This window comes from Leuresthes tenuis, unplaced genomic scaffold (assembly GCF_036924035.1).
Source record: "Leuresthes tenuis unplaced genomic scaffold, fLeuTen1.0.hap1 SCAF_8, whole genome shotgun sequence".
NCBI lineage: Eukaryota > Metazoa > Chordata > Actinopteri > Atheriniformes > Atherinopsidae > Leuresthes > Leuresthes tenuis.
Window position 1 is genome coordinate 473,574 of NW_027325362.1, and position 14,428 is coordinate 488,001.

The 14,428-nt window shown below is 45.8% G+C and overlaps 1 protein-coding gene across 1 annotated transcript in view; it reads right to left on the bottom strand.

The window, feature by feature from the left end:
* Positions 1-2,845: 2,845 nt before the first annotated feature.
* Positions 2,846-14,428, bottom strand: part of acss1 (acyl-CoA synthetase short chain family member 1) — a 29,582-nt gene continuing 17,999 nt past the window's right edge. Inside the window, exons 7-14 of the mRNA XM_072390458.1 lie at positions 13,015-13,152; positions 11,537-11,629; positions 10,954-11,066; positions 6,275-6,401; positions 6,077-6,204; positions 3,890-3,953; positions 3,591-3,712; positions 2,846-3,379 (exon numbers count right to left, since the gene is read on the bottom strand). Of these exons, the coding sequence (XP_072246559.1) occupies positions 3,191-3,379; positions 3,591-3,712; positions 3,890-3,953; positions 6,077-6,204; positions 6,275-6,401; positions 10,954-11,066; positions 11,537-11,629; positions 13,015-13,152 (974 nt within the window). The 3' untranslated portion in view covers positions 2,846-3,190. The remainder of the gene's footprint in view (positions 3,380-3,590; positions 3,713-3,889; positions 3,954-6,076; positions 6,205-6,274; positions 6,402-10,953; positions 11,067-11,536; positions 11,630-13,014; positions 13,153-14,428) is intronic.

The window sequence follows — 14,428 nt, forward strand, 5'->3', positions numbered from 1 at the left end:
AAAAGAACATTTATTTGTGTGTTAGATCAAGTATTTCATACTGTGAGATCGTGGCGTTTGATCCAGTCCTGTTCATCACAAAGTAAAACGTCTTTTATGAGATTTCTTTTTGTCTCTTTTTGTGAGATTTCTGGTTCAGGAGCCGTCTTTGTGGCTTGAAGATTGACGACCAACTTTGATGCAGTGGACTTTAGTCTTTATGATAAGCAAAGCTAAACAGCCTCATCATTTCTGTACATTTTGCTCCTTTTCTCAGCCACCAGAGCAATGATGTCACAGCCTGTTGTCCTGCGATGCCTCCCAGTTTTTCTTTCTTCTTATTTGGGATGTTTAAGGTTCTGCACCACAAAGACTAAATCTTCACCTCAGTTTCGACCTTTTGTATATTCAGGGTTTGGACTGTGGATTTCACACAGGTTCCTGTTGGATTATACCTGAAGGGAGTCAGGTCCAAATGCTCTGGGAGCTGAAAGAGTCGGAGGATTTAGTACTGATCCGTCTTGCTAACATGCTGCTGTGTGATGTGAGTAGTTTGCAGCCAGCAGGATACGGGTTCCATGTTCAGAGCTGCAGTCTCCTTTATTCCAGGTCAAAGCACACAAATGTTTCAGTTAGTTACTGAATCCTGTTGAAATCTAAAGTATGTCAGTGAGAAGATTTACTTTTTATATTTCTACATTTTTTAAAAACACTATTTTGTATCTTTTATTCTATTTTATAACTGATATTTTTAGGCTTAAAACTGGATTTGCTTTGATTGAATAATTTAATTTATCCACAAACACTGACCTGGGTTTAAGAAGCTCACATTTAGTAGAAATAAACATTAATCCAGCAAACTAATGTGTGCTTAACACAAAAGTTCAGTTAAGTCAGACTCAAACACTGAAAGAAGTAAGTTTGGTCTTAGCTTCGGTAGCACAGGGGGTCTGTGTGTATATAGACCCCCTGTGTGTGTATATGTACATATATATATGTATACATACACCAGTAAATCAGCACATATATATCTATACACACATACCCTGTATATATATATATATATATATACATATACATATCTCCTGATTCCACTGAAACTCGGCTTAAAAACACAAAAAAACAAGTATTTTAATACTTAAATATGACACCAGACTGAAAACCTGGAGTGAACCCAGAGTCTTGCTCAGCAGAACCCGGAGCAGAACCGGAGGCCCTGTTTTCGGGTGTGATGGAACGTCTTTGATCACCTGTTTTTATGTTTTATTCTCTTCCTTTAAGGTAAATTCTTTAACCATAAATACGACGGAACCAGGTGATGGGACTGTCTGGAACACGTTGGTTCGGCCCACAGACGGTTTGAGGAGTCCGAACTGAAGTTCTACAGCAACACAGAACAGAACCTCCTTTAAAACGGGTCACTGCTGCAGCCGGAGCTCAACACCATCAGCCTCAGAACCGAACCTCTCATCTGAACCCGAGGGCTGATTTCTGTGACCATCAGAGACCGAACAGCTTCTCAGAACCTCCAGACGTTTGGACTGTCTGGTTCTGAACCTCCAAACGGTTGGACTGTCTGGTTCTGAACCTCCAAACGTTTGGACTGTCTGGTTCTGAACCTCCAAACGGTTGGACTGTCTGGTTCTGAACCTCCAAACGTTTGGACTGTCGGTTCTGAGAAGGTACTGAAGCTAAAACGCTTCGGACTGGTTCTGGTTCCGGTTTAATAAGCTGTCAGGAACAAAAACAGTTTCTTCAGGAACATTTTCAGCAGTTTTGATTCTTCTTCTCTGATTCTAACTCAGCTGTTTCTCATTCTTCTTCGCTGATTTTAACTCTGCTGTTTCTCATTCTTCTTCGCTGATTCTAACTCTGCTGTTTCTCATTCTTCTTCTCTGACTCTAACTCAGCTGTTTCTCATTCTTCTTCGCTGACTCTGCTACACTCTCATTGACCTCCAGGTTTTTATTTTCGGGTTTCAGCCGAACTCTGCCGCAGATTTCTGTCACTGCAGACATCATGAAGTCCCGCAGAACGGGGGACAGCCGCCGTTGCACGCGCATTGTAACACAACTCACTGCACGCAGCGGAAGTCGTCACATCCGGTCTGACTGCGCTGCTGTTCCTGACGGAAGGAGGTGTGTGTCGCCCCCTGCTGGATGGAAGAACAGGAGCAGCTGTCTAATTTAATCGGTTTGTTGTTTTTCCACACGTTTAATAAAACAACAAGATTATTGTTTTATGAAATTAATCTGACTATAGAAATGTTAAATTTAATAATTCCAACAAGGCTGCTGCAGAAGAAAACTAAAAAAATATCTAAAAAATGTGAAACGGGGAATTATTTTTTTAGGGTTTTGTGTTAATTACCAATAAAATATATAAAAAATAATAATAAAGACAGGTTAGGGTTAGGGCTATATTAGGGTAAGGTTGTATAAGAATTGGACTGATTTTAAATAATAGAAAAATATCAATAAATTACTATTTAAAATTAGAATAACAGCCGAAGAATCTACTAAACTAAACTGTTTAAACGTTAATATCGATGTCTGTCAGAGGAGGAGGAGTCACCTGCATGATGCCACGCCATCTCAGGGCTCTGTGACCGCAGTGTCAACCAAAGGAGGTCGTCACTGCAAACAGAACCAGAACCAAGCCTCACGGAGAGGAAGTGGACTGTTACCATGAAATTAGTGTTCTGACCCGAACTATTAAAGCAGAAAGTTCTACAGAACAAAACCTAAAACAGTTCATGACAGTTTCTCACATGACCACTCAGGGTTGAATAAACACAAAACTTTTTGTTAGTAAATGTTTATTTACATCTTTAATAACTGATTATTATTATTATTAAAATCTGCTGATCTCATCATCACTGATTCATTGAATATTTCGATTTAAATATATAAACTGAATTTTAACTATTAAAGTTTCTTTAAGTGATATCATTTAATTTTTCTGATTAATAAAAGATGATTTGATTTAAAAAAGTCAGAATAAAGTTTAATCATCTGCTTCAGAACCAGCTGACCCAGGCCTGTCAGCCAATAGGAGGAGAGGACTGACCCCAGGTGTGTCATTCTACTTATGATCTGTCGTCTGTTTCTGAATAAACATGAATCAACGCCCCTCATCTCCTTCATTTGGCCCCTGGGGCCCCTGGGGCCCCTGATGCTGGTTCAGATCAGCCGACCCCCTCCTCCCTGTTCTACTTCTTCTTCTTCTCTTCCTGCCTCTGCTTCCTGTACTGCTCATGAGCCTCAACGATCTCCTTGACTACAGACGGGTCGTCCAGAGTGGATATGTCGCCAAGATCACCAGTCGTCTCCATGGCAACCTTCCTGAGGATCCGCCTCATGATCTTCCCGGAGCGAGTCTTCGGCAGCCGCTTCACCACCTGACAGGAGAGAGGAAAGCTGAGCTCTGATTGGCTGAGATGAGGAAACAACATGTAATTTATTCTGAGGAGGAAGGGGGAGGAGCTACAAAGAAGCCTTTATAAACTGAGTCTCTGAAATGACTCCTCCCACTTCTCATCTCAGCTGGAAGGAAGTGGATCAGAACCAGTCGTCAGGACCTGGTGTTCGGGTCAGCTAATGATGACTCACCAGGAAGTGTTCTGGGACGGCGTATTTGGCGATCTTTGTGGAGACGAGTTCTCTGAGCTGCTGCAGGACGGCGGCGGGGTCGTCAGGGAGATCCTCCTTCAAGACCACGAAGGCAAATGGCACTGAGCACACGTGCACGTGCACACACACACATGCACACACGTGCACACAGGCAGAGACAGAGATATATCATTTCAGATGAAAAGCTCTTTCTGAAGCCACTCTTTGAGGTGAACAACAGTCGGTTGGATCTCAGGGTAATCTGCAGCAAAGCATTATGGGAGTTCAGGAGCGCTCACCTTCTCCTTTGATGTCGTGTGGGATTCCAATCACAGCAGTTTCTGGAACAGTGGGATGTTCGTCCTGCACATGCACACACATGCACACACACATGCACACACACACATGCACACACACATGCACACACACACATGCACACACACACGCACACACACACATGCACACACACACGCATACACACACACATGCACACACATGCACACACATGCACACACACACATGCACACACACACATGCACACACACATGCACACACATGCACACACACACATGCACACACACACATGCACACACACATGCACACACACATGCACGCAACATAAACAAAGACAAGAAATAAACAGTTACCATCAGTAACTAGTCTCAGGTCGGTGTGGTTAAAACAGTTACCATCAGTAACTAGTCTCAGGTCAGTGTGGTTAAAACAGTAACCATCAGTAACTAGTCTCAGGTCAGTGTGGTTAAAACAGTTACCATCAGTAACTAGTCTCAGGTCGGTGTGGTTAAAACAGTAACCATCAGTAACTAGTCTCAGGTCAGTGTGGTTAAAACAGTTACCATCAGTAACTAGTCTCAGGTCGGTGTGGTTAAAACAGTAACCATCAGTAACTAGTCTCAGGTCAGTGTGGTTAAAACAGTTACCATCAGTAACTAGTCTCAGGTCGGTGTGGTTAAAACAGTTACCATCAGTAACTAGTCTCAGGTCGGTGTGGTTAAAACAGTTACAATCAGTAACTAGTCTCAGGTCGGTGTGGTTAAAACAGTTACCATCAGTAACTAGTCTCAGGTCGGTGTGGTTAAAACAGTTACCATCAGTAACTAGTCTCAGGTCAGTGTGGTTAAAACAGTTACCATCAGTAACTAGTCTCAGGTCGGTGTGGTTAAAACAGTAACCATCAGTAACTAGTCTCAGGTCAGTGTGGTTAAAACAGTTACCATCAGTAACTAGTCTCAGGTCAGTGTGGTTAAAACAGTTACCATCAGTAACTAGTTTCAGGTTAGTGTGGTTGTGGTTAAAACAGTAACCATCAGTAACTAGTCTCAGGTCAGTGTGGTTAAAACAGTAACCATCAGTAACTAGTCTCAGGTCAGTGTGGTTAAAACAGTTACCATCAGTAACTAGTCTCAGGTCGGTGTGGTTAAAACAGTAACCATCAGTAACTAGTCTCAGGTCGGTGTGGTTAAAACAGTAACCATCAGTAACTAGTCTCAGGTCGGTGTGGTTAAAACAGTAACCATCAGTAACTAGTCTCAGGTCGGTGTGGTTAAAACAGTTACCATCAGTAACTAGTCTCAGGTCGGTGTGGTTAAAACAGTTACCATCAGTAACTAGTCTCAGGTCAGTGTGGTTAAAACAGTAACCATCAGTAACTAGTCTCAGGTCGGTGTGGTTAAAACAGTAACCATCAGTAACTAGTCTCAGGTCAGTGTGGTTAAAACAGTAACCATCAGTAACTAGTCTCAGGTCGGTGTGGTTGAAACAGTTACCATCAGTAACTAGTCTCAGGTCGGTGTGGTTAAAACAGTAACCATCAGTAACTAGTCTCAGGTCAGTGTGGTTAAAACAGTAACCATCAGTAACTAGTCTCAGGTCGGTGTGGTTGTGGTTAAAACAGTAACCATCAGTAACTAGTCTCAGGTCAGTGTGGTTAAAACAGTTACCATCAGTAACTAGTCTCAGGTCGGTGTGGTTAAAACAGTAACCATCAGTAACTAGTCTCAGGTCAGTGTGGTTAAAACAGTAACCATCAGTAACTAGTCTCAGGTCGGTGTGGTTAAAACAGTTACCATCAGTAACTAGTCTCAGGTCGGTGTGGTTAAAACAGTAACCATCAGTAACTAGTCTCAGGTCGGTGTATAAACATTAACTTCTCACAGCCACATGTTGTGTTAACAGGAGCTTCCACCAGAGGGTGCTGTGGCATCACATTTCAGACACTTAGATCAACAAACACCCACAGTTAGTGAACTATTGAGAGGGATATCTCCTGGTTAACTGGTTAAACTAACCCTAACACTTGTTTGTATCCTCTCAGGTTCTCCTCGGCTGATGCTCTCAGTTTTCTGGTTTTACTTGAATGCTGTCAGAAAACTATCTGATCTGATCACTTTGACCTCTTTAACCTCCAAAACATTCTTTTTTTTTCAGACCTTCAGCTTTATCTTATTTTCTTTCCATCATCTCACCAGAGCGTCCTCGATCTCCGCCGTCCCGAGGCGGTGGCCACTGACGTTGATGACGTCATCCATCCGGCCTGTTATCTGGTAGTAACCATCCTCTGAGCGGAAGGCGCCGTCACCGGTGAAATAATGACCTGCAGCAGAACACGAGACGTCACACTCGGCGTGTCGCAGCGCCACGGTGCATTCGCTGACTTTACTGACCAGGATACGGTTTGAAGTATGCATCAACGAATCTCTGGTGGTCGCCATAGATGCTGCGAGCCATCCCTGGCCACGGCTCACTGATGCACAGAGCTCCGGTGACGCTGTTACCGGACAGAGGTTCACCCTGAAGAAGAAGAGCACATGCAGGTAAAACAGGGGCAAAGGCAGGTCAGAGGTCACGGGGTCCAGATCTGAGGGGTCAGAGGTCACGGGGTCCAGCTTAGGCTTGCTCCCTCGTCCTTTACACTGAAACTCCTCCAGGTTCCCTGAATGCTTTAATGATATTCTGCTCTGTAGAGGCAGAAATATGCAGATCCCTTCCAGTCTTTCTCTGAGGAACATTGTTTTAAACACAAACTGGAGCTCCTCTGAACATCTTTGCTGCTCAGACTGTGATGGAGGCTGCTTCAGGACCAGATCAGGATCACCTGTTTGAGAAAGCATCGGCACTATTTCCACCTCATTACTGGCCATAAATTTCTCCCACTCACTTCTCTTTGGGAACATGTTGTTGGTCAGAAATGTAAAAAAATGAAGCTGATGAGATAAAAAATGAAATATTTTCAGCTGCACATTTGTGACAAACTTTTTAAGACTCTTTTTCTGAGAAACAGAACGTGTCCCGAGGAGGGAAAGTCGGTAAATGCTGCATCAAACACAGAGCAGCAGACTGATGCTGTAAATGCAGGAATAATGTCCAGAGTTCAGCGATAACCAGCGATAACCAGCGATAACCAGCGATAACCAGTGGTAACCAGCGGTAACCAGCGGTAACCAGCGGTAACCAGCGGTAACCAGCGGTAACCAGTGGTAACCAGTGAAATCAGTGTTCATCTGACCCAGAGGACGCCTGATCTCATCTACACTCAGTTACCAGCCGTGATGAGAATCCCTCAAAGGCCGCAGATTACATCAGAAACGGGGAAACTAGCGGATAATTAATTTGTGGGGGGGGCATCAGAGTGTGAATCTGTTAATGAAGCAAACAGATGCTGCTGGCGCTGCTTTAATGGAAAGATTAAAGAGATGAAGAGGCGGAGGGGTGTCATCGAAGGATGGAGGGTCACACGGCTCAGTGAGATGCACTGATTGATGTGAAGCTGATTGGACGACAGCTGATCACTGCAACGCATCGCAGGAATTAGCAGATTGGTTGTTAAACGTCCCGATATTCTAGGGTTGATACAGAGGATCCAAACCGCTGAAACAGCACGAAAACAAGAAGTTTCAGACAGAAGATCTCAAACAGATCTTAAAGAAACTGTTAAATACGTTGGCTGGGATCAGAATAAAGAAGGAAAAGGAAGTGAAACGGGTCAAAGAGCAGCTCAGAGAGGCCCATTCTACACCATTCTGTCTTATTATTGTTGCTTCAAACCTTTTCTTATTTATTCCAGACCATCAGCCTTTGGATCGTCTCATACATTTACATTTATAATATTTATTCATATACACTGTTTTAAATTAGTAAACTAAATCCTACACTTGGGTCCCAGATCCAGCAGCCGAAAGGTGAATATATCAGAGTCCTTCAGTAAAATGGATCTGACAGCTTCAAGCAGGCAAAAAAGACCCACAAAACCTCTGCAACGAGACAAGATGAAGAAAAACCACTGAAAAGAACCTCAGAATAACAACAAACTGGTCCAGAAGAAACCACAACAACCAGAAAACAGGCACAAAAGCTCAACAAAGAGCCAAAATGAAGCCAAAATGAAGCAAAACCTCCTGATAAACGATGATAAACGATGATAAATGATGATAAATGGTGATAAATGATGATAAACGATGATAAACGATGATAAATGATGATAAATGGTGATAAATGATGATAAACGATGATAAATGATGATAAATTATGATAAATGATGATAAATGATGATAAATGATGATAAATGATGATAAATGATGATAAATGATGATAAACGATGATAAATGATGATAAATGATGATAAATGATGATAAATGATGATAAACGATGATAAATGATGATAAATTATGATAAATGATGATAAATGATGATAAATGATGATAAATTATGATAAATGATGATAAATGACTCCCATGGCTGCAAAGAATCGGATTAAAGGCTAAATTACAATAAGACTGAGTTATGAAGTTCATGTAGACGCCTTAATCTGACAAAAAACTGGACCGGATCGGGTTACTCGCACACTAAACGTGCACGTGGTGAACTGGACTTTGCGGGGATCGTCCCCCTGAAGTGGAAGGAGACGATATTCCTGCCGTCAGAAAGAAAGAAACAAGGCGATGGAGACCGTTGTGCATCTCTGTTCCATAACCAGCTCATCACAGATGGAGAGGGACGCAGCTTCATCTCGCTCTGCGTTCGCCATCTTTCTGAATGCCTGAGTTTGTTGTTGTTGGCGGTGAAGACGTCAACAGGAAGTGGCTCTATTAGCGATAGCTGAAATGGGGACAGCGCCACCTATGGTACCGGGGTATGACAGGCTTTGTGCCAGTGATTCCATTCATTCACCGCCATATATCCAAGGATAATTACCTCAGATAAGGACCCAACTGTAGCTTCAGTTCATCTCATATAACCCACTGATGGGGCTTCATCTGGTTCTGATGAATCAAAGATGAAACTGGAGACATTTTACTGTGGAGATAAATGTGCTAAAATGTGATAAAACTGTTGGGAAATGATCTAAAATCCATTAAATTCATCAAAATACAAAGAAATTCAACAGTGTGGCGCTCCTCAGAGGTTCAACCTGACAGGAACAGCTGATCAGCCACAGTTGGTTCTGCTCCTCTGAGTCGGACCGGTTCTCATCACATGACCCCTTCAGGACACCGTCCACCTCCTTCTACCTGCAGCTTCTTCTCTAACGTTCATGAGGTCAGATCAGAACTGATCTGGATGCTTCTGAGAGGTCTGACCCGGACCAGAACCTTAGTCTGACCTGGACCAGAACCTCAGCCTGACCCGGACCAGAACCTCAGTCTGACCCGGACCAGAACCTCAGTCTGACCCGGACCAGAACCTCAGCCTGACCCGGACCAGAACCTCAGTCTGACCCGGACCAGAACCTCAGTCTGACCTGAACCAGAACCTCAGCCTGACCCGGACCAGAACCTCAGTCTGACCCGGACCAGAACCTCAGTCTGACCTGAACCAGAACCTCAGTCTGACCCGGACCAGAACCTCAGTCTGACCCGGACCAGAACCTCAGCCTGACCTGGACCAGAACCTCAGTCTGACCCGGACCAGAACCTCAGTTTGACCCGGACCAGAACCTCAGCCTGACCTGGACCAGAACCTCAGTCTGACCCGGACCAGAACCTCAGTCTGACCTGGACCAGAACCTCAGTCTGACCCGGACCAGAACCTCAGTCTGACCTGAACCAGAACCTCAGTCTGACCCGGACCAGAACCTCAGTCTGACCCGGACCAGAACCTCAGCCTGACCTGGACCAGAACCTCAGTCTGACCCGGACCAGAACCTCAGTTTGACCCGGACCAGAACCTCAGCCTGACCTGGACCAGAACCTCAGTCTGACCCGGACCAGAACCTCAGTCTGACCTGGACCAGAACCTCAGTCTGACCCGGACCAGAACCTCAGTTTGACCCGGACCAGAACCTCAGTCTGACCCGGACCAGAACCTCAGTCTGACCAGGTTTAAGGACAAACTGAACCTGAACAAACAGATGCAGGAGGAGCAGAACCAGAACCCTGTGGATGTGCAGGTGTGTGCTGGACTTCACCTCCTCTCCCATCAGAACCGGCTGGATGTTTCTGAGAGGTCTGACCTGGACCAGAACCTCAGTCTGACCCGGACCAGAACCTCAGCCTGACCCGGACCAGAACCTCAGTCTGACCCGGACCAGAACCTCAGTTTGACCCGGACCAGAACCTCAGCCTGACCTGGACCAGAACCTCAGTCTGACCCGGACCAGAACCTCAGTCTGACCTGGACCAGAACCTCAGTCTGACCCGGACCAGAACCTCAGTCTGACCTGAACCAGAACCTCAGTCTGACCCGGACCAGAACCTCAGTCTGACCCGGACCAGAACCTCAGCCTGACCTGGACCAGAACCTCAGTCTGACCCGGACCAGAACCTCAGTTTGACCCGGACCAGAACCTCAGCCTGACCTGGACCAGAACCTCAGTCTGACCCGGACCAGAACCTCAGTCTGACCTGGACCAGAACCTCAGTCTGACCCGGACCAGAACCTCAGTTTGACCCGGACCAGAACCTCAGTCTGACCCGGACCAGAACCTCAGTCTGACCAGGTTTAAGGACAAACTGAACCTGAACAAACAGATGCAGGAGGAGCAGAACCAGAACCCTGTGGATGTGCAGGTGTGTGCTGGACTTCACCTCCTCTCCCATCAGAACCGGCTGGATGTTTCTGAGAGGTCTGACCTGGACCAGAACCTCAGTCTGACCCGGACCAGAACCTCAGCCTGACCCGGACCAGAACCTCAGCCTGACCTGGACCAGAACCTCAGTCTGACCCGGACCAGAACCTCAGCCTGACCCGGACCAGAACCTCAGTCTGACCCGGACCAGAACCTCAGTCTGACCCGGACCAGAACCTCAGTCTGTCCAGGTTTAAGGACAAACTGAAGCTGAACAAACAGATGCAGGAGGAGCAGAACCAGAACCCTGTGGATGTGCAGGTGTGTGCTGGACTTCACCTCCTCTCCCATCAGAACCGGCTGGATGCCAAAGAAGGGCCTCATGGCCATGGCTGGGAGGATGGGGGCCCCGGGGTCCGCAGGGCGGGGGGCGATGCAGACTCCTCCGGTCTCTGCGGGGACACAAGCACACGCTGTTCAACAAACCGCCACCAGAGGTCCTCAGAAGTTACTTCTGTAATTTCCTTTAATTTCTTAATTTATTGGGGATTTTCTCCTTCTAAGAGTCCGAAGCAGCTGGCAGAGAGTTTAGAGTCCGATTTAAAAACTATTCTCTGTGTCGAGATTGTGGAAGAATTAGGTCAGGCACGCAGTGATCCTGCTCCATCTTGTCCTGGGGGGCTGCAGAGAGGAGTAAGAGTGCAGGATTTCACTTTAATTCATTTCCCGCACAGCTGCAGATGTTCTACTGCTAATCGCTCCAATTAGGACTAAAGCCTCATAAAGAGAGAATCAGACGGATTTACAGTCGGATCAGGAGTCGGAAGCACAAACAAAGAGACAAACTGTCCGCAGAGACCTGGAAACCCTCAGATTTAAGAAACCTGGAAGGCCTCTGAGTGCTTTTCAGTGTTTTTCTCACCCGTCTGCCACCAGGTGTCCACCAGAGGACAGCGTCCCTCTCCCACCACGCTGTGGAACCAGTGCCAGGCCTCCTGGTTGATGGGCTCCCCCACTTTAAAGGCAGACACACACAGTCAGGCATGTTCTGGATCCCTAAAACAGGAATTAAAACCCCTTCAATGCCCGTCTCTGGCTGAGAGAGGACCCCCTCCCCCCTCTATCTCTGCACTTTATCTTTCTGCTCTTCCTTCTATGCCTGCACCCTATCTCTACTCTGTCCCCTCTGACAGAGTCGGACTCCTGGGTTCCTTCTATGGAGCTTATTGTTAGCTTATTGTTAGCTTATTGTTAGCTTATTGTTAGCTTATTGTTAGCTTATTGTTAGCTTATTGTTAGCTTATTGTTAGCTTATTGTTAGCTTTTATAAAGCTGTTATATCTTCATCTGTAAGTCACTTTGGATAAAAACAGCTGATAAATACAGAAACAGAAACATGAAAGACCATCACAGTAATGGAGTCAACTGGAGATGAATGCATGGATGAGTTTCTCCTGGTCTTTTTGGGAGAGAAAACCTTTAGAGGAACTCCACTGTCTCTCCAGCTTTAAAGCAGCTGTGAATTATACCAAGGAGCCAACCTCTTCTGACTGATTACCTTCCTTTTCAGAGGGGCAACATTGTCCAGTGTTGTACGCATTGAAGCTATAGTGCTGTCAACAAGAGAGTCAAGTTCTACTGGAGTAAAGTTTAGGACATGCGGCTAAACATGTCATCACTGGTCAGATTTGGCAGGGGTCCAGAGAAAACTACGGAGTCCCACATTGTTTTGGCAAAATTACACACCGATGCAACATTAATTTCGATTGGAGGTCATTACCGCCGACGTGAATAACTATTTTACCGTATTTCCGCTTATCCTTAGCCAGCAGTTTTAAATAGGATTCTATGTCGCCCGCTCTGGCCCCTGGAATGCATTTGACTGGTCGCTGGTGTCTCTAATGCCACGTTTCTGACTATAGAGCTGCCAATTACCAGGGTTTTGTCCTCAGAGGGTGTGTCGCTGAGTGGGGAAAATCTATTTGAAACGTGGACAGGTTGATGGTGAACCACGGGCTTGACTTTAGGACTATCACTCCTCTTCCTGACAGTCACCCAGCCACTCTAAGGCCCCGGCTGCTCGGGATCTGCTCGGGACGACTAACAGAGCTAGCTAGGCTAACAGAGCTAGCTAGGCTAACAGAGCTAGCTAGGCTAACAGAGCTTTTCAGAGGGACAACATTGTCCAGCGTTGGACGCATCCCAGCACTTAGCCTGTACTCACCTACCCCCTCTATCTCTGCACTTTATCTTTCTTTTCCTAAATACAGAAACTTAAACCCAAACCACAGTGCAGCCAGAACTCAAAGCCATCCATCTGTTTGGGTTCAGGACCAGCAGGTGCAGACCGGCCTGATCCAGGCCCCTCTGGTCCTCTATCACAGAAATATGGCGTCCCACCTGATCCGAGTGTCCTCAGAGACGAGCGGTCATACTTCTTCACCCAGCTCTCGCCGTACTTCAGCAGCAGACGCAGCGCCGTGGGCGCTCCGTAGAACTGGTTGATCCTCAGACGCTCCACCATCTCCCAGTACCTGCCTGCAGGACAACAGACAGGTGTGAGGAACCCAAACTGCTGCAGAACCGCTCTCCACGGGACCGTTTTCTGCTCATTTCATTCATCGTGTTTTAGCTCCTTCCTGTCTGTTCTGAGAGCTCTCGTCCCTGCAGGTTACCATAGCAACGCTCTGTTGAAGCTTCGTCTCCCAGTCCTTCAGCATCTCTCCTCTGAGACTTTGGCATCAAACCCACACATCCGACCCAATCAGAAGTTCAGGATCACTGGGATCAAACCCTGCACCTTCTGAAGGGTGGACGACCCGCTGTTCCCCCCGAATCAGAGGAAAGTGAGTTCTAACAGTCTGGCAACACAAATGAAGGAGTTCAAGTCATTTAAAGTCATTAAAGAGCTAAATCTGAGATTTAAGAAGAAGTCAGAAGCTGATTTTATCAGAACCACCAGAATGATTCACAGTTTTACACCGAAGAAGAAGAACTAACAGGAAAAACAGGAGCTCTGGACTCTGCATTCACCTAACAGCAGGTCAAAGGTCGAAGCTGACCTCACCTGTCGGGTCGGAGCTGTTTGGGCCAATCAGAGCTCAGAGGAAGCACAAACATGTGATAAACGGCGCTGCTCTATAGCTGAAGGTAATAAAGCAAGGTTAACCACAGTAATGAGTAACTGAGCAGGAAACAAACACCTGAGCCCACAGCCAGGTTCTGGTCTGACGGACCGGGTCACTTAAAGCTGTTCTGCTGTAGATCAGAACCGGACTCTTCACTCAGAACCAAACCCCCTGTGGTTGGATTAAATCTTTAGTCTTTTGTTTTGAGCTTATGTTAGAAGAAAGAATTCTTTCTCTCTGCTTCTTTTCCTCTGATCTCTCCAGCATCTGATGTTTATTCTGGTCTTCCTTCTCTTCTTCTTCACTTCCTGTTGTCTTCCTTCTCTTCTTCTTCACTTCCTGTTGTCTTCCTTCTCTTCTTCTTCACTTCCTGTTGTCTTCCTTCTCTTCTTCTTCACTTCCTGTTGTCTTCCTTCTCTTCTTCTTCACTTCCTGTTGTCTTCCTTCTCTTCTTCTTCACTTCCTGTTGTCTTCCTTTCTCTTCTTCTTCACTTCCTGTTGTCTTCCTTCTCTTCTTCTTCACTTCCTGTTGTCTTCCTTCTCTTCTTCTTCACTTCCTGTTGTCTTCCTTCTCTTCTTCTTCACTTCCTGTTGTCTTCCTTCTCTTCTTCTTCACTTCCTGTTGTCTTCCTTCTCTTCTTCTTCACTTCCTGTTGTCTTCCTTCTCTTCTTCTTCACTTCCTGTT